This window comes from Heterodontus francisci, chromosome 1 (assembly GCF_036365525.1).
Source record: "Heterodontus francisci isolate sHetFra1 chromosome 1, sHetFra1.hap1, whole genome shotgun sequence".
NCBI lineage: Eukaryota > Metazoa > Chordata > Chondrichthyes > Heterodontiformes > Heterodontidae > Heterodontus > Heterodontus francisci.
Genome location: NC_090371.1, coordinates 201,407,368 through 201,430,275, shown reverse-complemented (window position 1 = coordinate 201,430,275; position 22,908 = coordinate 201,407,368). Strand labels below are relative to the sequence as shown.

The 22,908-nt window shown below is 42.2% G+C and overlaps 1 protein-coding gene across 1 annotated transcript in view; it reads left to right on the top strand.

Annotated features, from left to right (window-relative positions):
- Nucleotides 1-22,908, top strand: part of ablim2 (actin binding LIM protein family, member 2) — a 444,286-nt gene that overhangs the window by 300,336 nt on the left and 121,042 nt on the right. Inside the window, exon 13 of the mRNA XM_068019832.1 lies at nucleotides 15,178-15,234. Within this exon, the coding sequence (XP_067875933.1) occupies nucleotides 15,178-15,234 (57 nt within the window). The remainder of the gene's footprint in view (nucleotides 1-15,177; nucleotides 15,235-22,908) is intronic.

Genomic DNA, 22,908 nt, shown 5'->3' with positions numbered 1-22,908 from the left:
ATATGAATTTCATGCCAGTGTGATGCTAGGTATATAGGCCGTACATCCCAAAGACTGGTGGATCATGTCAAACAACATGTCGTTACTGCTGTTTGCAACAGGCAAGTTACAGGCCATACCCAACCAGCCCATGCTTGCAAAACTCAAAACACAGTGGCCAACATTAGATGTGATTCTGCAATTGGACAACATTTGCTAAATAATCCTGAGTGTGCTAATAATTACGTAGACAACCAGTTTAAGCTTGTCAATCGTGCTCGCATTGTGGCGTATTTGCACGTACTGGAAGCTACTTATATTAATACATAGGGCCCTGGTCTTTGCAGACAGAAACAACATGTACACACATTGCGCCTGTTTCAGCTAAACAAAATAAGTGACAGCCTTTCGCTGGTTGATTCCTCAGGGCACTGCCTTGACCAATCAGAGTCAAGCTGCCTGGTTTAAATTTTAGACAAAGCTTGACAGTTAACTGTCAGTCGCCATAAACTGGTGCATTCTCCATGGCAATGCCTCTACCAATCAAAGTCCACTTGCCAACCAATCAGCACTCTCTTCTCCTACAGTATAAATTTGTTGCTTTCCCTTACATTGGCATTCTTGCGAATTGTTCTGATGAGTGCAAGATGAAAAGCTTCGACAATATGTCTCTGTTTTCAGCAATACTCAAGTTCTGTACTACCAAACAATTACTTTAGTATAGTTTTAAATCCTCTTATTACGTTCCCTTGCAATCTTTTGTTCGGCAGAACTTTAGTGGAGTGTCAAGCCTTACAACCAGTTATCAGAAAATGAACAAAAGCTTTTAGTATTTATGTGCAATATGATGACACCTTGCCGTAGCCATTTAGCCGGGCTTCAAATACTGATGCAGTAATGCATCAGAAAGATTCAAATTATTGGTAAATAATGCATCCCAAAATTTGCTCAATTATGAAATCAAATCTAAAGACCAAGATCTAAAGCACTATTTACCAATAATTAATACTTTTGCTTGGTATAACTTTATATAATGCCATAGATAAACCTGAATTTTAGTTTTAAAATATAAGAATACTCTTTCAGAAAAGAATAAACACTGTTCCCTATTCCTCTTATGTTGGGAGAGGGAGACATAAAGAGTAAATGCAAGATCTTTACTGCCAACCCCAAACCTGAGGGCCTTAACATAGCATAGATGACATTTTCCTGGTAACTAATGAAAATCAAAATCTAAACCTCTTTTGGGAGGATGTTTACACTCTATAAGCATCTGAAAACTTGGATGTTGCTCCGTGGCTTTATAAGTACTGGCATCTTACCCAATTGCCGGAATCTTACTATGGCATTATATCCTTCTACCACTAAGCATATAACTATTTTACTCTGCTTCCCACTTTCTTTTCTCTACCTTCTTTGCTTTTCTCTTTCGAGGCAGTGAAAGTCGTCGGAGCACTCCCAGCTTATCCATGCACCTAGACAGCAAATCTTATGTCCAGGCTCCTAGACATTTCCATGTACCAGGTAGGAACTGCATGTGCTTTGCTGATTTTGGCACAGACTTTCTTTGCCCCTTTTATAATTTTGGCTTTTATACAAGAGTTGTTGTGTTCTGCAAAAGCTCACTCCCGTTGAAATGGTGTATTTGTATTGATTGTTTTGACATAAGGTAGAAATTACTTTTGGCAATATTATCATGAAACTCGTACCAAATTCCTCTTCATTATCTAAATGGGGATATTAAACCATTTAAGATCATAGTTAAAATATCTGTGAGAAGAATGCAACATGTGTGCATTAAGTATTGTACAATATTGTTATTGTGAACATGAAATAATTGCTAGCCCAGATTTTATCATAGTAATGATGGCAAAACTGTCAGAAATCCAGAAGTTGCTGTCAGTCATTCGATGCTTCTCCATAGATGCACTATGGAAGTCCCCAGAGACTGTAATCAATTAGAAATCATGAAGCTAACGAGAACTTTCACATTTATGCTATTAGTCTCACTGTAAAATACACTGGCGTGTATTCGCAAACTTTTTTTATATCTGTTTGTATCAGGGTTATTTGTATATGATGCAGACCTTCAACAGATGCAGGTTGGTTGACTGTATCTGTTTTAAATCATTGCATTTCAGGTTTAATGAGCAAAAGGAGTGGAAGTTAAGCTTAGCAAGTATTGAAAAATAAAACAAACGCATTTTTTCCAATCTATCGCATCTTATCAAGATAAACAAGTTATTCCAGCATTCAGTATTTAATTGTTTCCAACTTTGTTTATTTAAAGTGAGTCAACTAGGAAACCTGCAAACTACCACAGGGCAAAACATGCTTTCTTTCATTTATTAGGGACCCACAAATGGAACATTTGATTCAATAGTGGATTCAAATTTCCTGATAGTTAACTACAGATTATGTCTTGGCAATGTGTAGTAATTACATCACCGTCATTAATCATTTTCTGTGAACATTGTCACACGTGGACAGGAAGTGTACTGATGGTATCTGTTCATGTTGCCTGCAGAAAAACAAAGTGATATTAGAAAGCAGAGCATTATAAATAACAGAGATTCCAGATCTACAATGATTTCATAGTTAGTAGGAAGCCTAACATACAAGCAAGCAAATAACAAACTCCAGTAATATAGGAATTTGCCTTGCCTATATTTGAAAATCACCAAGATTCTCAGTGGACCTGTTTGTTCCTGTTTGCGCTATGGACTACAGTTGAAGAAGCAACACAAGGGGTTACATTATCCTGGCATTTCAGGATGTACCCATGAGGAGAGTAGCAAGTGGAAAGAGAGAGATGAAACAAAATAGATAAAATTAAATAAAAAGCTGAAAAAAGTCCAGATAGAGTGAAACATTAGGGTGAAATAGAGATGGACAATAACATAAAATCACTCCAGGAAAGAGGAAAACAAATCTGGGTCATAGAAGAAGCAAATCAAAGCGAGAGAGAAAGAAAAGTGATGAAAAGTGAATAACTTTGTCATATGTGGGCTTCTTTGATTTAATTGTGTTAGTGATTTTCCATTTTTTGGATGATTTCTCACTCAAAAACGTATGTACCTAATTTCAAGAGAAATGCCGGGGAAGAAAGTAGGTGAAAGATTACAATGTCTTGCCTTGACTTAGCAACAGTGCAGATATCAGAAAATGATTTCAAGGCGTAGGTGTTATAAATGCATCAATATTTACTCTTGAGATTTATAAGTTCACTTGAACTCCTCAATTATGATTATTGCCTTATAATCAGTCCCAGATTATTAATTGTTCTATTCTTAGCCAACAAAATCTACTTTTTGTACCTCCTCTGCCTCACAAAGTTTGTGGATATCATTTCAATCTACATCTGCAGGCTCTTAACATTTTCCATTAGGCCTGAGGTACTCGTGTGTTCTGGTACACAGACATGACATCAGCTAGACAAGTGAAGATAAAATAGTTCATAACTGATATGGGCATGTATATCTAAATCAGATCTGTTACCATAAAATGGGCTTAAAACACCACAAAACTGAACTATGGCAAAAAATTAATGTGTAGACTTCTTTTACTTTTTAAAAAAAAAATCCCCATTTTTATCTTACAAACTACTCACCTGGGAGACCAGAACAGTCTGGCACATAAGATATCTCTATGACTATAGCCTTCTGTAATTAGTGAAATGATCCATAATTTTCCTTCATTTTTTCCCAATCCCCAGCACTAGACATTACATAGGATAGCAAATTTCTGCCTGATGCATTAACTGATGCCTGATGTAATTCAGCTAACTGAGGCAAGCATATGGGAATAACTAGCATTGTGGCTCTGGGATCCTGTCTTGAAATTATTTGATTAGAAGCTCCACAACTGAAGGTACCAAGTGCCTGAGTAAATGCACAACACTTTAGCATTTTATTTATGGGGCGTTGCTAAAAGAGGAGTCTGAACGGCTGGGAAATAGACAAGAACCCAGTGAGAAATTCAGGGAGATATGAGGTTATTTAATGCCAGTCAACTTATTTTGCGCCAACTCTATGTTGTGCTAAAATAGCATTCAGGTGTATGATTTTTGGTGGTGCAGAGAATTTAAATCCTGCCTAGCCTGAATGAATGAAAGTTTTTCCACGTGGTTATAAGGGATCTTTGTGAAATTAGTTCAGGGAGTCTTAGTCTCTCCAGTGCAATTCCTCCTGGGAAAGTGTGAAATTGTCCACTTTGGCAGGAAGAATAAAAAAGAAGCGTATTATCTAAATGGTGAGATTGCAGAGCTTTGAGATGCAGAGGGATTTGGGTGTCCTAGTGCCTGAATCGCAAAAGGTTATTATGCAGGTACAGCACGTAATTAGGAAAGCTCATAAAATGTTATTGTTTATTGCGAGGGGAATTGAATACAAAAGTAGGGAGGTTATGCTTCAGCTATAAAGGGCATTGGTGAGACCACATCTGGAGTACTGTGTACACTACTGGTCTCCTTATTTAAGGAAGGATGTAAATGCGTTGGAGGCAGTACAGAGAAGGTTTACCAGACTAATATCTGGAATGGGTGGCCTGTCTTACGAGGAAAGATTGGACAGGCTAGGCTTGTATCTGCTAGAATTTAGAAGAGTAAGAGGCGACTTGATTGAAACATATAAGATCCTGAGGGGTCTTGACAGGGTAGATGTGGAAAAGATGTTGCCCCATGTGAGAGAATCTCAAAGTAGGGGTCACTGTTTAAAAATAAGAGGTCATCCATGTAAGACAGAGATGAGGAGAAATGTTTTCTCTCAGAGGGTCATGAGTCTTGGAATTCTCTTCCTCAAAAGGCAGTGGAAGCAGAGTCTTTGAATATTTTTAAGGCAGAGGTAAATAGATTCTTGATAAGCAAGGGGCTGGAGGTTATAGTGGGTAGGTGAAAATGTGGAGTAATCAGTTCAGCCATGAACTTATTGAATGGTGGAGCAGGCTCGAGGGGTCGAGTGGCTTACTCCTCCTAATTCGTATGTTCTCTGCTCTCCCAGGTAAGTGTGGGCCCCGAGCCCCGGTCTTGATTTATAGTCGCCTCTCTATTATAAAGGATTATCTGTTATAAAGGTTGAGATAACTGGACACTTGGAAAATAAGCATATGATTGAGCAGAGTCAACATGGATTTGTGAAAGGGAAATCATGTTTGACAAACCTATTGGAGGTTTTTGAGGATGTTACTTGTAACATAGATAAAGGAGAACCAGTGGATGTGGTGTATTTGGATTTTCAGAAGGCTTTTGATAAGGTCCCACACAAGAGGTCAGTAAACAAAATTAGAGCACATGGGATTGGGGCAATATACTGCAATGGATTGAGAATTGGTTAACAAAAAGCAGAGTAGGAATAAATGGGTCATTCTCAGGATGGCAGGCTGTTACTAGTGGGAGACCACAAGGATCAGTGCTTGGGCCACAGCTGTTCACAATTTATATAAATGATTTAGATATGGGGACCATTTGTGATATTTCCAAATTTGCTGATGACAGAAAACTAGGTGGGAATGTAAGTTGTGAGGAGGATGCAAGGAGGCTTCAAGGGGATTTGGACAGGCTAAGTGAATGGGCAAGAATATGGCAGATGGAATACAATTTGAATAAGTGTGAAGTGATCCACTTTGAGCCTGTATTTTCTAGAGTTTCGAAAAATGAGAGGTGATTTCATTGAAGCTTACAAAATTCTTATAGGTATGACAGGGTAGATGTCGATAGGATGTTTCCTCTGGCTGGTGAGTCTAGAACCAGGGGGCATAGTCTCAGAATAAGGGCCATTTAAGACTGAGATGAGACAGAATTTCTTCACTCAGAGGGTGTTGAATCTGTGGAATTCTCTACCCCAGAGGGCTGTGGAAACTCAATCATTGAGCATGTTCAACAGAGAAATCGATAGATTTCTGGATACTAATTGCATCAAGGGATATGGGGATAGTGGAGAAAAATGGTGTAGAGGTAGATAATCAGCCATGATCTGTTGAAATGGCGGAGCCGGCTCGACAGGCCAAATAACCTACTCCGGCTCCTATTTCCTAGGATCCTATGAACCTAGTCCATTTTCTGGTGAACATGGAGCTGCAGCATATTCCATTTTCTACAGATGGCCTTGCTTTAGTAGATCTGGGAGTATTTAAGAACATGAGAAAAGTCAAGGATGAGAGCAGTCCTTCTCTGATTCCTCTGAAGTAGAATTAGCGTGAGACCTTACCTGCTCCTGCACTTTCCCGCAGCCCTGGCTCCTGCGCACTTGTGTCCAATATCTTATCACGTGCAAATCCCTTCGATATTCTAGCCTCTGAAATTTATGTAATGTCAATCCCTGAGCTGCTGGCTGCAAGTATGAGATCGAGTGATGGTTTCTGTTCATGGTCCCACAGACGCTGGTGGCCTTTTGGTGTTCCCACCTCAATGGCCATTCCTTATATGTAAGCCAGGAAATCACAGCTGAGCCCAGTCCTGTCTTCAGTTATTCAAAGTAGGAAGGCTGGCTGATTTTCCTCTTCAGTTTATCCTGGAGATACTGAGGACAATTATAAAATCTCTACCATGAGCTGAGTTCAGATTGTCTAAATCAGCACAAAACAGATATTGAAACTAGAATCTTCCTCGTCTGCAAATCTCTTCTCCACATGGTTGCATTAATTCACTGAGATGTCAGTTACTTTTTAACATCATTGTCATTAATAAAGTCATATTTTTTGCCTCTATTGGATAAGGTACCACCAAATTCTTCTATTTTAATATATTCTGGTATCAGGATTTATATAGAAGGGAAGGAAGAAATAGAGGGAAGTTTGTCCAGGTAAGGAGAGATGGGTTTGGGTGCATGCTGGGAGTTAGATTCCCTGAAAGTGATGTCAGGTCAGGATCCGAACATCATTCTGCCCTCTTCTGGCTTTCATCCGGGCCGGTTTGAAGGCGAGCGGGACGCACATTTGGCTGTTGCGTAAAGCATTTAAATATTCTAACTTCTGTATCAACCAAGGATTCTGGATTTAACAGGCAGCAGATCTAGTAATGGAGGTGAATGCACAGCAGGGAGAGCTTCTTCAGTGAAACTGACAGGCTGGGAAACCTTTGATCAGTGAAGCTGAAGAGCTTCAGCCATGGCTCGGTGAGAAGCTGCTGCTCACAGCACTCCTTCTCATGACTTGACAGGTGATTGCCAACTTCTTCGAAGTCACTTCAACTGTCGAGCATTCACCACGGTATAGGAGCAGCTTATGCAGTTCCACTTTCCACCTCTGATGAAGAGTAAGAGGAGCAGCTGCAGCAGGAACAATGCCGGCAACAGCTGTCTTCCCTTCAGCCACATGCCACCCCACAGGGCAGAGGGGTTGGACTCCAAGGAGCTGACACCCCCAGCACATTGTCATTGTCATTTAGAGCATAGAAGAAGGCCATTCAGCCCATCAAGTCCATGCCAGCTTTCCGTGCGGCAATCCAGTCAGTCCCCCTGCCCATCTCAATCCCTGTAGCCCTGCAAGTTTATTTCCTTCAAGTGCCCATCCAATTTCCTTTGGAAATGATTGATTGTCTCCACTTTCACTACCCTCATGGGCAGCGAGTTCCAGGTCATTATCACTCACTGCAGTAAAAAAAAAATTCTTCCTTACGTTCCCCTGCATCTCTTGCCCAAAACCTTCAACCTGTGTCCCCTAGTCCTTGTACCATCAGTTAATGGAACAGTTTTTCCTTGTATAACTTATCTAAGCCTGTTATAATCTTGTACACCTCTATCACGTCTGCCCTCGATCTCCTTTGTTTCAGGGAGAACAACCCCAGCTTTTCCAACTTAACCTTGTAACTAAAATCCCCCTTCCCTGGAACCATTCTGGTAAATGTCTGCATCCTCTCAAGGACCCCCACATCCTTCCTTAAGTGTGGTGACCAGAATTGGACACAATTCTCTAGCTCGGGCCAGACCAGATCTTTGTAAAGGTTCAGCATAACTTCCCTGCATAATTTTCTTATGTTGCCTCTGCTTCTTTTGCCAGTTTCCTTAAATCTGTGTCTTGTGCTTACCAACCCTTCTGCCAGTGGAAACAGTTTTTCCTTATTTACTTGATCAAACCCTTCATGATTTTGGAACCCACCTCAATCGAATCTGCTCTTAATCTTTTGTGCTTTGAGGAGAACACATCTTCTGCAATCTCTCAACATAGCTGAAGTATTACATTCCTGGTACCATTCTAGTAATTCTCTTTTTCACCCTCTCTCTAAGGCCTTGGAATCCTTCCTCATGTCTGGTTCCCAGAATATATGAACATACGAATTAGGAGCAGGAGTAGGCCACTCGGCCCCTCCTGCCTGCTCCGCCATTCAATAAGTTCATGGCTGAACTGATTTCTCCACATTACCACCTACCCCCGATAACCTTTCACCCCCTTGCATATCAAGGATCTATCTACCTCTGCCTTAAACATATTCAAAGACTCTGCTTCCACCGCCTTTTGAGTCTTAAATGGGCGACCGTTTTTTTAAACGGTGACCCCTGGTTCTAGATTCTCCCACAAGGGAAACATCCTTTCCACATCCACCCTGTCAAGACTCCTCAGGATCATATATGTTTGAATCAAGTCAGCTCTTCTAAATAAAGATCAGCTGCCTCGACATGTGTGAACACCAGCGCCTCTGGAGGCGCAGGCTCTCATCGCAGGTTGCTGCTGACATCTGAAGCCTGGCATGGGTGGCACAGGAGGTTCCAGGGGAGGAGGGGAGAGGGCGAGCTGCCTTCTTAATGGTTGCTCAATGACCCATGGAAGGGCCCCGCGGTGGCAATAGTTGCCCCTGCAGCTGAGGCATTGCCGCTGGCATATACACCCCCACCAATCCCCAATCACTGGTGCATGGCTTACTGAAAGCAACTCACCTATCTTCGAGGGTGCCTCTGCATTGAGGTGCCCTCCTTCCTGCTGAGGTTGCCAAGCTGCCGACCCTCTGATTCGGTTGGCAGCTCTGGGGGACCTGCCGACACTTTCAACTGGAATGTCAACTTTGTTTCACTCTTCCCAATTGCCTCCAGACCTGCTGAGTATTTTCCGCATTTTCAGTTTTTACCTCACATCCCCATCTGAGCAGCCAACACTCACACTCACCCATCATACCCACATATTCTGTCCTTCCCTCCTACACACAGAAACCACACTCACACTCATAATCTCTCTGATTTCTCTCCATTCAATAGAAGAGCGCACAACCTCGGGGACAGGCAGAGACCAGGGGTGGGGCGGTGGTGGTCTTGTGGTTCTCCATTGACAGGCACCTTGACAGCGACTGGAAATGCATGCCCATCTGTCCACAAGGAAGAAGGTCTTGTTGCAGGAGGCTTCAGATGAGAGCCTGAGCCTCCAGAGGCGCTGGTGTTCACACATGTCGAGGATTATTACCTGAGCCATGTGCAAATTGGCATCGGGCAACTAAGATTAGAGAGATTAATGCGTGGCTCAAAGACTGGTGTGGTAGAAGTGGGTTCCAGTTCATGGGGTACTGGTCTACACCTGAACCGTGCTAGGGCCTGTGTTCAAGTGAGCCGCATATCTAGGGAAGTAGAGAGGGTTTAAAACTGAATAGCGAGGGCAAGGGATCAAATTTGGGAAGATATGGTAAATCAAGGAGTAGAGACAAGGCAAGAGAGAAAGGTAGTAATATGGGAAATGATGAACAGACTGTGACAGGAGGGACAGAGCATACAAATCTAAGAGTAAATCAACAGATAAGGCTAGAGGTTACCAAAATAATAAAAGGACAAAACTCAAGGCTCTGTATCTGAATGCACGTAGCATTCAAAACAAAACAGATGAACTGAGAGCGCAAATAGAAATAAATAAGTATGATCTGATAGCCATTACAGAGACATGGCTGCAGCATGACATAGATTGGGACTTGAATATTGAAGGGTACACGGCATTTAGGAAGGACAAGAAGCTAGAAAAATGTGGAGGGGTAGCTCTGTTAATTAATGATGGTATTAACGCAATAGAGAGGGATGACTTAGGTTCAGGAGACCAGGATGTAGAAGCAGTTTGGGTAGAGATGAGAAATGATAATGGCAAGAAGTCACTTGTGGGAGTGGTGTACAGGCCACCGAACATTAACTACACTGTAGGACGGGGTATAAAGGAAGAAATAATGGCAGCTTGTCAGAAAGGTACAGCGATAATTATGGAGGATTTTAACCTACATATAGACTGGAAAAATCAGATGGGCAGAGGTAACCTAGATGAGGAATACATAGAATGTTTTCGGGATAATTTCTTGGAACAATACTTTCTGCAGCCAACCAGAGAGCAGGCTATACTAGACCTGGTATTGTGCAACGAGATAGGATTAATTAATGACCTCATAGTTAAGGGGCCCCTCGGTAGCAGGGATCATAATATGATTGAATTTTACATTCAGTTTGAGGGAGAGAAGAATGGGTCCAAGACTAGTATTTTAAACTTAAATAAGGACAATTATGAGGGCATGAAAGCAGAGCTAGCTAAAGTGAACTGGCAAATCAGGTTAAGTGATAGGTCAATAGAGATTCAATGGCAGACATTTAAGGAGATTTTTCAGAATACACGGAATAGATACATTTCAATGAGAAAGAAAAATTCCAAGGGTGGGACCCACCATCCATGGTTAACTAAAACAGTTAAAGATAGTATCAAACTTAAAGAAAAAGCCTATAATTGTGCAAAGATGGGAGGCAGGTCAGAAGATTGGACAGAATATAAAAAACAGCAAACAATGACTAAAAGATTGATAAGGAAGGTAAAATTAGAGTACCAGGGAAAGCTAGCGAGAAATATAAAAACAGATAGTAAGAGTTTCTATAGATATTTTAAAAAAGAAAAGAGTTAACAAAGTGAGCGTTGGTCCTATAAAAAGTGAGTCTGGGGAATTAGTAATGGATAATAAGGAGATGGTGGATGAACTGAACAGATATTTTGCATTGGTCTTGACTATCGAGGATACAAGTAACATCCCAGTATTAGCTGTAAGTCAGGAATTGGGAGGGAGGAACTCAAGAAAATTACCATCACCAGGGAAGTGATACTGAACAAATTGTTGGAGATGTGGGCTGGCAAGTCCCTGGGTCCTGATGGACATCGTCCTAGGTTGTTAAAAGAAGTGGCTAGTGAGATAGTTGATGCATTAGATTTAATTTTCCAAAATTCCCAAGATTTGGGAAAGGTTCTGTTGGATCAGAAAATAGCGAATGTAACTCCTTTATTCAAAAAGGGAGGGAGACAGAAAGCAGGAAACTACAGGCCAGTTAGCTTAACATCTGTTTTAGGGAAAATGTTAGAAGCTATTATTAAAGACAGTATAGCAGGCCATTTAGAAAAATTCAAGGTAATCAGGCAGAGTCAACATGGTTTTGTGAAAGGGAAGTCATGTTTAACCAATTTATTGGTGTTCTTTGAGGGAGTTACATGTGCTGTGGATAAAGGGGAACCGGTGGATGTACTGTACTTAGATATCCAGAAGGCATTTGATAAGGTGCCACATCAAAGGTTATTGCAGGAAAATAAAAGCTCATGGTGTAGGGGGTAACATTTTGGCATGGTTAGAAGATTGGCTAGCTAACAGGAAACAGAGAGTAGGCATAAATGGGTCATTTTCTGGTTGGCAAAATGTAACGAATGGTTACACAGGGATCTGTGCTGGGGCCTCAACTTTTTACAATTTATATTAGATGAAGGGACCAAAGGTATGGTTGCTAAATTTGCTGATGACACAAAGATAGGTAGGAAAGTAACTTGTGAAGAGGACATAAGAGGACTACAAAGGGATATAGATAGGTTAAGTGAGTGGGCAAAGTCCTGCAAATGGAGTATAATGTGGGAAATTGTCCACCTTGGCAGGAAGAAAGAAAAAGAAGCATATTATCTAAATGATGAGAGATTGCAGAGCTCTGAGATGCAGAGGGACCTGGGTGTCCTAGTGCATGAATCGCAAAAGGTTATTATGCAGGTACAGCACATAATTAGGAAAGCTAATAGAATGTTATTGTTTATCGTGAGGGGAATTGAATACAAAAGTAGGGAGGTTATGCTTCGGCTATACAGGGCATTGGTGAGACCACATTTGGAGTACTGTGTACAGTACTGGTCTCCTTATTTAAGGAAGGATGTAAATGCATTGGAGGCAGTACAGAGAAGGTTTACTAGACTAATATCTGGAATGGGTGGGCTGTCTTAGGAGGAAAGGCAGATGTAGATAGATTCTTGATAAGCAAGGGGCTGGAAGGTTATCGGGGTAGGTAGAAATGTGGAGTAATCAGTTCAGCCATGAACTTATTGAATGGCGGAGCAGGGTTGAAGGGCTGAGTAGCCTATTCCTGCTCCTAGTTCGTATGTTCATATATATGTACTCCGTCAGTGTCATGTTTTAATTGCCTAAAAGAGGAAAGCTCCCACTTTGCCCTGTCACCCCTCGGCAGCTCACTCCCTGCCTTGCGCTACGCGTCTCATTCCCCACTACACCCACCCCCACCACATCTTCGGGTGGTGCGGCAGGGAGCGATTGGCCAAGGGGGTGTAACAGCGAGGCAGGGAGCGATCAGCTGAGGGGGGAAGTGGCAAGGCGGGGAGCAAGTGGCTGAGGGGGGGAAGTAGCCAGGGAGGGAGCGAGTGGCTGAGGGAAGGCAGCAGCGAGCAGCCAAGGTGGGGAAGTGGTGAGGCCTGGGGCAAGCCGCCAAGGGTAGTGGGTGGAAGCAAGAAGCGATCAAACAAGGGGAGGAAGGGGCGAGGGCAGAAGAGAGTGGCTGAGGGGGCAAAGCGAGTGGCTATTAGGGGGGGAAGCAGTGAGGGTGGGAGCGAGTGGCTGAGGGAAGGTAGTGAGGAGCGAGTGGCTGAGGAGAGGAAGCTGCGATTGAAGCAGATATGGCAGGAAGGAGCGGGGTACTGTTCAGGGGAATGGAAGCGGCAGTCATGGCCATTGAGGGGTGAGGATGCCATTGCATGGTGTTGTGCCTAATTTATTTCAGAATATGTCAAACTCCCAGGCACCTGACCTCGAGATACGAACACATAACAAAGAGAAGTTTAATACAACAGTTTTATTCAGGCACCAAAAAGTACAAGTCTCACTTCTTGTATAAAATACTACCCGTCAAGGCAGAGGTGATCAGTCTCTCATCACGGTTGGTCACTGAGCCTCCGGACTCGGGGTCCTGCCTTCAAGAGTTGTTCCCAGGTTCTGGCCGAGAATACCCTTCATTGTTAACCCTTATATATTCTTTGAAGGCTCCTTGCTCAACCCATGACTCACATGATCTTGTTTTGAACAAATCTTCAAGCATTATCTCATCTTTGGCAAGCATTAGCCATTTAGTCACTTGGACAGAAGTCCAGACTTGTTTATGATAACCACCACCACTCGTTCCCCTTTATCTATTTTTACTCAACAGTCCTGTCCAATGGTCACCAACCCTAACCACAAGTCTCATCATGTCTGGTAGCTGTCTCATTAATTTCTCCTCCTGCCTGCCTTAAAAGCATGCTGGGTATAAAGCGTTAAACTTGACCAATTTTTCAGGGCCTACAATGGTGACGTCAGCGTGCACATGCACGCATTCACACTGGCATGCTGGCAAATGTTCACACACACACAGATGGCATCCGCGATCACTCTGCGCAGGAGTCACTGTGATTGTGATAACTAAGCATTTTGTTATACAGCTATACTGCCTCTGCTGCTCTCTCTATTGGGGAAGTGTAAATAAGAAGTTCCACAATGACTGTCTACAGTAAGACTCATTTTAGACTTAGTGAATACACAACATATTTCTTCTCACACTTCTCGACCTATCTGCAGTTCTCAACACATTTGACGCACACCATCCTTCTCCAACACCTCTACTCTGTGGCCAGCTTGATTCATTCTTATCTACCTAATCATAGCCAGAAAATCACCTGCAGTGGCTTCCCTCAGTCTCTTATCTCTGGAGTTCCTGAGGATCTATCCTTCACACTGTTTTATTTTTCAACTACATGCTCTCCTCAGCGATATCGTCTGACACTCAGCTCCATCTCACCACCACCTCCTTGGACCTCTCAACTGTGTCTGATTTGTCAGACTGCTTGTCCGACATCCAATATTGGATGAGCATAAATTTCCTCCAACTAAATATTGGGAAGACTGAAGCAATTTTCTATGGTCGCTGCCACAAACCATGTCTCTGGTAAATATTTAAATCTGAGTTAAACCATTTTCAGCCTTGGGGTTGTGTTTGACCCTGAGATGAGTTTCCAACCTCAAATCTGCACCAGCACCAAAACTGACTATTTCTACCTCCATAACTTCACTCAACCCCAACCCTGCGTCAGTTCAACTGCTGCTGAAACCCTCATCAATGCCTTTGTTACCTCTAGACTGGGCTAATCCAAAGCTCTCCTGGCCCGTCTCCCATCTTTCACCCTACACAAACTTGTGCTCATCCAGAACTCTGCTGCCTGAACCTTAACCAGCTTCAAATCTCATTCACCCATCACCTCTGTGCTTGCTGACTTTCACTGACTCCCCATCTGACATCACTTCAATTTTAAAATCTTCCTTCTCATGTTCAAAACCCTCCGTGGCCTTGCCCCTCCTTTTCTGTGTAGCCTCCTGCAACCCTACAGGCCTTCGGGATCTCTACTCCTCCAATTCCAGCCTCTTACACATCCCTGATTTTAGTTGCTCCACCGTTGCCGGACATGCTGCCTTGGCCCTAAACTCTGGAATTCCCTCCATAAACCTCTCTGTCTCTCTACTTCTCTTCACTTTTTAAGATGCTCCATCAAACCTACTTCTGTGATCAAGCTTTTGATCATTTGTCCTGATTTTTCCTTCTGTGCCTCAGTGTCAAAAAATGTCAAAAAGGTTTTTATTAATATTGTTCTTGATATGTGTCTTAGGATGTTTTACGATATAAATGTAAGTTGTTATTGTTGTTAGTTATAAAAATGAAACCAAATCACTATGGTCTCTTGATCCTATGGCTGTGATATACATACATTTGTGCAAAACTTTTCTAAGCCGGGGTGTAATTTAGCATGCTATTGGGTTTTCAAACAAGAAACTACAACCTGGGTGGAACATAATTACCTTGGTTCTGTTAATACAAAAGAGGAATAGATTCTGACTAACAGCTTTGTTTGTTACACTTTGTTTTAACAGACCGATTCACTCCATGCTAAATGGTCTTTACTTCTCTTTATTTCCTACAGAAACTGATGGGAAAGCAGACAACATCTATAGAAAGCCCCCTGTCTACAGACAGCATGGTACAGTTTGCTAATTTCATGTCTTACTACTGCTTTGCATGTTATTCTAATACCAAGGTGTCATTCCATGGACTGTCTACTAAACTAGCAATATCTAACTTTTGGTTGTCCTGGTTTAAGAGCTGTGCCTTTTCCTTAAATTGAAAATAATATAAAATGTAGTTTAGTTCTTTCTATTTCATGTTGATCAGATAATATTTTAGTTTTGTTTTTTTCATTGAGAAACCACGGTGAGGGAAGAAGACCCATAATCATAATGTAGGCGATCACCTTAGTTCAAAGAGATAGAAGAGGTGACAAATCAAGAAGTAGTGCTTAGGTGATGCCATGTTTTGGTTTTAAAATTGCTGTAATTATACCACACCCTTTGCTCATAAAACCATATAATCTTTTAATGTTTGTCATATGAAAAATATTTCGATATTTTGAAGACACTGAACTGTCATCTGCAGCTCATCTCAACGCCTAATGTGATAAATCACTGACAGAATAAATGGTGCAATAGATTAGAGCATTCTGAGTGTTACAGACTTTTCTTCTTTGTTATCTCCTTCCTTGTCATGTCCTGCTGGCTGACCCTGGAAATGGGGAATAGTATAATCGGAGCAACTTCGTGTAGTGATGCGTTCATCCTAGACGTTATCTAGTCACCAGCATTCCCTCTAATTTTTTTTCCAGTGCACAGGCAAATTTTTTAAGTGTGCAGCCCTTTTAAAAAAAATTTTGTGCACCCGCGCACCATGGTAATTTAAAGGGGCTGATTGTGTGTGGACTGCTTGGAGACTTTTGGGTTGTTGCATGGCTACGCTGCTAGCCACACACTGAGAAATACCTCATTTTCACTTTGGTGCTTATCTTGCTGCCCAGATAACATTGCCCTGTAATGTCACATATAGTATTTATATAATGCTGCTTTCATTCCCTCAGAAACAAAAAGGCTAGAAAATATACAAGTAAGAACTAAATGTCTAGAACAATTTTGACAAATAAATATTGTAATACTAAAGAGTATGACTGGGAGTAAATATTTTGGAATTAATATATGCACCTGTATTCATTGTGTAGCATTTTCTTAACTCCTAGATTTTGTTCAGTTTATCTCAAGTATCTTGTTCTTTTATATTCAGGGTCTTGCTGCAGGCTTTCACACAAGGGTCATGAGAAAATAGCTAACAAGCTACTTTTCTTCTCAAACATCTCAACACTTTCAACATAATGTGGTCACAAAGTGACAATGTAATGGTCATTTCCAATCTTCATGACCACGAAATGGTGTTGGCATGTGGTAGGAAAAGAACTGAAAAAACTATAAGGGGAGGGGTGAGAATAATTTAACAATATATTGTTATGGCCAAGTGAGGAGGGGTCCAAGGGCTTCCCTCTTTTCCCTCTCCTTGTTTGACCACAACAGGTTTAATTCTTTCTTAAAGTGGATGTACTGGCCAATTCAGTAGGTGTTTGATTACTTACTTGCTATGATCATAGCAAGTACCAATCGTACAGATTTTCTTGCGTTAACGAAGAAAAAGGTTAACTTTATTGTACCTAAATCGAACTAATAAAAATAATAACACGCCAACTTTCACTCACACATACACACACACTCTGGAGGTTTACACACACGCAAATAGGTCGCAGAGTGGGGAAAGGTAGATTGCTTGAGTTAGAGGTCATAAAAAAAGGTATACAGTCTGTGGGGTTTGGTGATTTGGCTGGTTTCTAACTGAATTCAGTGGTCCTGAGGCTTTTAGTTTGAAGAGGTAGATGACTGGTTCAGTTGGGCTCTTGGAGATAGCGATGCAGTTGATTTCTTCCAACAGGGTTTTTGATTGTAGCCGCAGTATGCAAAGGTGGTTAGTCAACAGGCAGGATTTGAAAGCTTTCAAGCTTGAATAGAGAGAGAGAGACCCCCACTCGTGTCTGCATGTGTCAGTCCAGTTGCTTCTCCTGTGCTGCAGAGAAAACACCAGCTTAAAACCACAGATGGGGGGAGAGGCTTGTCACATGACAGTCACTCGGTGAATCAAAACATAGCCAGCAGTATTTCTCTCTTGCTAAAAAGAAAAAGAACAAGCAATTCCCTTAAACTTCCTGGGTCTTGGTTCTTGCTGGGAAATGTAGCCATTTCATCTACCTCCTCACAATCCTTGCATGTAGGATAGAGTGTTGCAAATTAGGTGACCATTCTAAGCTGCCAGCAAAGTCATCTTTTTTAAATGTCTTTTTAAAAATGTCTTTTTTTTTTAAATACAAATTCAGATTTCCAGTCAGTGGATTAAAGAAAATTATCATTCAACAAAGCACATTGGTGTAACAATATAAACAGAGTAGCACATTATTTTTTGTTCCACTCTCTTTAAACATCACTTTGCTGTTCATAATTTCAAAAGGTATAATTCCAGTGAATAAGTTAGTATTTGCAAGTAATAACTGGTCGCAGAGTTAAGGGTTAATTTTGAATTTTGTAGGTATAATTGAAGTTCTGTTAAAAAAAAAGTTGCCTTGTTTTTAAAGTACAATTATGAGATTTAAATAACTTGTCTTTTCTGTTTAGTTGCATTTTATTGTCAAACGCTTTCTTAAAATCCACAAAGACAACATTCATTGCTTTCATTTCATTAACCTTCTCTGTTGCTTCATCACAAAATTCAATTAGATTTAGTCAAGCACGATCTGCCTTTTACAAATCATGCTGGCTCTCCCTAATTAACTCAAACTTCTCGGGCCTGTTGGTTTTTTCCCTGATTATTGTTTCTAAAACCTTACCCATCACCAATGTTAAACTTACTGGCCCATTTTTACTCAGAATGCCCTTATACCCTTTCTTGAACAACTTGTCACATTTGCTACACTTCCAATCTTCTGGAAGATTATCTCCACCCCGACTTCCTTTAGCAACCTGAGATACAAGCCATCTGGACAGGCGACTTGTCGATTCTAAGCACAGCCAGCCTTTCCAGTAAATCCTGCCTATCAATTTTTACTTCATTCTTTACCTCCATCATCTCTGCTTCGACTGATATTTGTCAGCATTCTGTTCCATAGTAAACACCGATACAAACTGCTCATTCTGTATTCTAGCCTTGCCCTGCACCCCTAAGCATATATCACCTTCTTTGTTCCTAATAGTCCCCACCCTGCCTCGTACTACCTGCTTACTATTTGCATGCCAGTAGAAGGTTTTTGGGTTCTGTTTTGTTAACTACCATTCTATTCTCAGATTCTGTCTTTGTTGGTCTTATTTTCCTCTTCATTTCCCCTCTCAACTTATGGTGTTTGACTTGGTTCTCACTTGAAGAATTCACCTGACTTGCATCATACACCCTCTTTATTTATTTAGAGATACAGCACTGAAACAGGCCCTTCGGCCCACCGAGTCTGTGCCGACCATCAACCACCCATTTATACTAATCCTACATTAATCCCATATTCCTACCACATCCCCACCTTCTCTCAATTCCCCTACCACCTACCTATACTAGGGGCAATTTTTACAATGACCAATTTACCTATCAACCTGCAAGTCTTTGGCTGTGGGAGGAAACCGGGGCACCCGGCGAAAACCCACGCAGTCACAGGGAGAACTTGCAAACTCCGCGCAGGCAGTACCCAGAATTGAACCTGGGTCACTGGAGCTGTGAGGCTGCGGTGCTCGCCACTGTGCCACCCTCTTTTTTTTTTGTTTCATCCTATTCTCCATCTCCCTTGTCATCCAAGGAGCCCTGGCTTTGTTTCAAGTCACAAGAGTACAACTCTAAAGGGGGTGCAGAAGCGGAGTGACCAAAGTGTATATACGCATAAGTCATTGAAGTTGGCAGGGCAGGCTGAGAGAGCAGTTGATAAAGCATGCAGTATCCTAAGCCTTATTAATAGGAGCATGGAGTAAAGGAACAAGAAGGTTGTGGTTGAACTTGTATGGAACACTGGGTTGGGCCTCAGCTGGAGTATTGCGTCCAGTTCTGGGCACTGTATTTGCAGAGAGATGTGAAGGCATTGGTGAGAGTGCAGAAAAGATTCATGCGAATGGTTCCAGGAATGAAGAATTTAATTTACGAAGATAGGTTGGAGAAGTTGAGACTGTTTTCCTTGGAGAATAAAAGGCTGAGAGGAGATTTGATAGATGTATTCAAAATCATGAAGGATCTGGACAGAGTAGATAGGGAAAACTATTCCTACTCTGAAAGGATCGAGAACAAGAGGGCACAGATTTAAGGTAATTGGCAAAAGAAGCAATGGCGACATGAAAGACTTTTGCATGCAGCGAGTGGTTAGGATCTGGAATGCACTGCTAGAGAGTGTGGTGGAGACAGGTTCAATCGAGGCATAAAAGGGAATTACATAGTTATCTGAAAAGGAAGAATGTGCAGGGTTATGGGGAGAAGGTGAGGAGAATTGCACTCATTCGGGGAGCCAGTGCAGACACGATGAGCCAAATGGCCTCCTTTAGTGCTGTAACGATTCTGTGAAGTTCCGTTTCACCCCTATGATTTTTACAAGATATTTTTGTCCTATTAAAGTGGGTTCGAACACTCGAGAAATGAATTCTAGTTCCTAAGCAAAAGTGGATTTACAGGGTAGAAATTGGATCTCATTGTGCCTGTTTCAAAGGCCTAAAATGGGTGCTAGGTGGCCAGTTTTGGGGAGCTTTGTCCTGCGTCCGATCTGCACCAGGGATGCTGGCGCTGGTATATTGGCATAGGCAGCTGCCAGTAATGTCGCATAAAACACGTTAGGCCCCTGACATATGTAAATGTGGGGCCTAATGCCTCTTTCATGACCCCTGCAATAAACTGGTGAGCGATGAGCAAAGCAGGCTTAGGCTTTCTGGTTGGATGCAAGGTATTGATTATGCACCTGAAATGGGTCATAACCAATTTTTACCCCATTATTTTAGCTTTCAGCCATTATCATTTAGTTTTGGTCTTCTGGTTAAAATCTCAACCAGTAAGCAATGATTAGTTTAAACTAGATAGTGGTCCTTTGTTGGTAACTATTAAAAGAACAGGGAATTGGTTAGCTTAGTTGGCTAGATGGCTGGTGCATAATACAGAACAACGCCAACAGTGTGTGTTTAATCCCTGTTGCAGATCATGGAGGCCTACCTCTTTGCCTTGCCCCATTAGTGGTTGTCAAACTATACATTACCAACTATCTCTCTTTAATGGGGAAAGATTCCTTTGGGACTATGGCTGGAGCAATTAAAAGAACAGAGTTTAAGAATTAACTTGATAGCTAATAGTAGACTGTAGATATTTTTCCGATAATTAGAAATGCGCAAAACTGATGACTGTTAGTCTGCATTATTACTTCCCTGTTCACAGGCACATTTGGCATTCTGATGTGTTTATTATGATAGGTCATTTAAACCCAGAAACATGTTTTTTATTTCCATGATTTCCAGGAAAGGATTTCCTAGGCACAGCAATCACATTCTGAATGTATCCTGTTTTACAATATTTGTGAAACGGAGTGTGAAATAACCAATTCAATATCAGCAAGTTAGAATGCTTATTGATCATGCTATGCATCTCCTTGCTGCTTCAAATGTTAGGCCAGATTTTGCTGTAAATATGACGCTGAAGAACATAGAACAGTACAGCACAGTACAGGCCCTTCGGCCCACGATGTTGTGCCGAACCTTTAACCTACTCTAAGATCAAACTAACTACCTACCCTTCATTCTACTATCATCCATGTACCTATCCAAGAGTCGCTTAAATGTCCCTAATGTATCTGCTTCTACTACCACCGCTGGCAGCGCATTCCACGCACCCACCACTCTCTGTGTAAAGAACCTACCTCTGACATCTCCCCGAAACCTTCCTCCAATCACCTTAAAATTATGCCCCCTGGTGATAGCCCTTTCCACCCTGGGAAAAAGTCTCTGCTATCCACTCTATCTATGCCTCTCATCATCTTGTACCCCTCTATCAAGTCACCTCTCATCCTTCTTCGCTCCAATGAGAAAAGTCCTAGCTCCCTCAATCTTTCTTCGTAAGACATGCCCTCCAGTCCAGGCAGCATCCTGGTAAATCTCCTCTGCACCCTCTCTAAAGCTTCCACATCCTTCCTATAATGAGGCGACCAGAACTGAACACAATATTCCAAGTGTGGTCGAACCAGGACCTTATAGAGCTGCAGCATAACCTCGCGGCTCTTAAACTCAATCCCCCTGTTAATGAAAGCCAACACACCATATGCCTTCTTAACAACCCTATCAACTTGGGTGGCAACTTTGAGCGATCTATGGACATGGACCCCAAGATCCCTCTGTTCCTCCACACTACCAAGAATCCCGTCTTTAAGCCTGTATTCTGCATTCAAATTCGACCTTCCAAAATGAATCACTTCACACTTTTCCAGGTTGAACTCCATCTGCCACTTCTCAGCCCAGCTCTGCATCCTGTCAATGTCCCGTTGCAACCTACAACAGCCTTCCACACTATCCACAACTCCAGCAACCTTCGTGTCTTCGGCAAACTTGCTAACCCAGCCTTCCACTTCCTCATCCAAGTCATTTATAAAAATCACAAAGAGCAGAGGTCCCAGAACAGATCCCTGCGGAACACCACTGGTCACCGAGCTCCATGCTGAATACTTTCCATCGACTACCACCCTCTGTCTTCTATGGGCCAGCCAATTTTGTCTCCAGACAGCCAACTTCCCCTGTATCCCATGCCTCCTCACTTTCTGAATGAGCCTACCATGGGGAACCTTATCAAACGCCTTGCTAAAATCCATATACACCACATCCACTGCTCTTCCTTTATCAATGTGTTTTGTCACCTCTTCAAAGAATTCAATAAGGCTTGTGAGGCATGACCTGCCCCTCACAAAGCCCTGCTGACTGTCTCCACTCAAACCATGCTTTTCCAAATAATCATTAATCCTGTCCCTCAGAATCCTCTCCAATAATTTGCCCACTACCGACGTAAGACTGACTGGTCTATAATTCCCAGGGTTATCCCTATTCCCTTTCTTGAACAAGGGAACAACATTTGCCACCCTCCAATCATCCGGTACTACTCCAGTAGACAGTGAGGACGCAAAGATCATCGCCAAAGGCGCAGCAATCTCTTCCTTTGCTTCCCGTAATATCCTTGGGTCTATCCCGTCTGGCCCCGGGGACTTATCTGTCCTCATATCATTCAAAATTTCCAGCACATCCTCCCTCTTAACCTCAACCTGTTCGAGCATATCAGCCTGTTCCACGCTGTCCTCACAAACTACCAGGTCCCTCTCACTCATGAATACTGAAGCAAAGTATTCATTTAGGATCTCCCCTACCTCCTCCGACTCCAGGCACAAGTTCCCTCCACTATCCCTGATTGGCCCTACCCTCACTCTGGCCATCCTCTTGTTCCTCACATAAGTGTAGGACGCCTTGGGAATTTCCTTAATCCTACCTGCCAAGCCTTTTTCATGTCCCCTTCTAGCTCTCCTAAGTCCATTCTTCAGTTCCTTCCTAGCTACCTTGTAACCCTCTAGAGCCCTGTCTGATCCTTGCTTCCTCAACCTTAAGTAAGCTTCCTTCTTCCTCTTGACTAGCTGTTCCACATCTCTTGTCATCCAAGGTTCCTTCACCCTCCCATCCCTTCCTTGCCTCATCGGGACAAACCTATCCAGCAGTCGCAGCAAGTGCTCCCTAAACAACCTCCACATTTCTGTCATGCA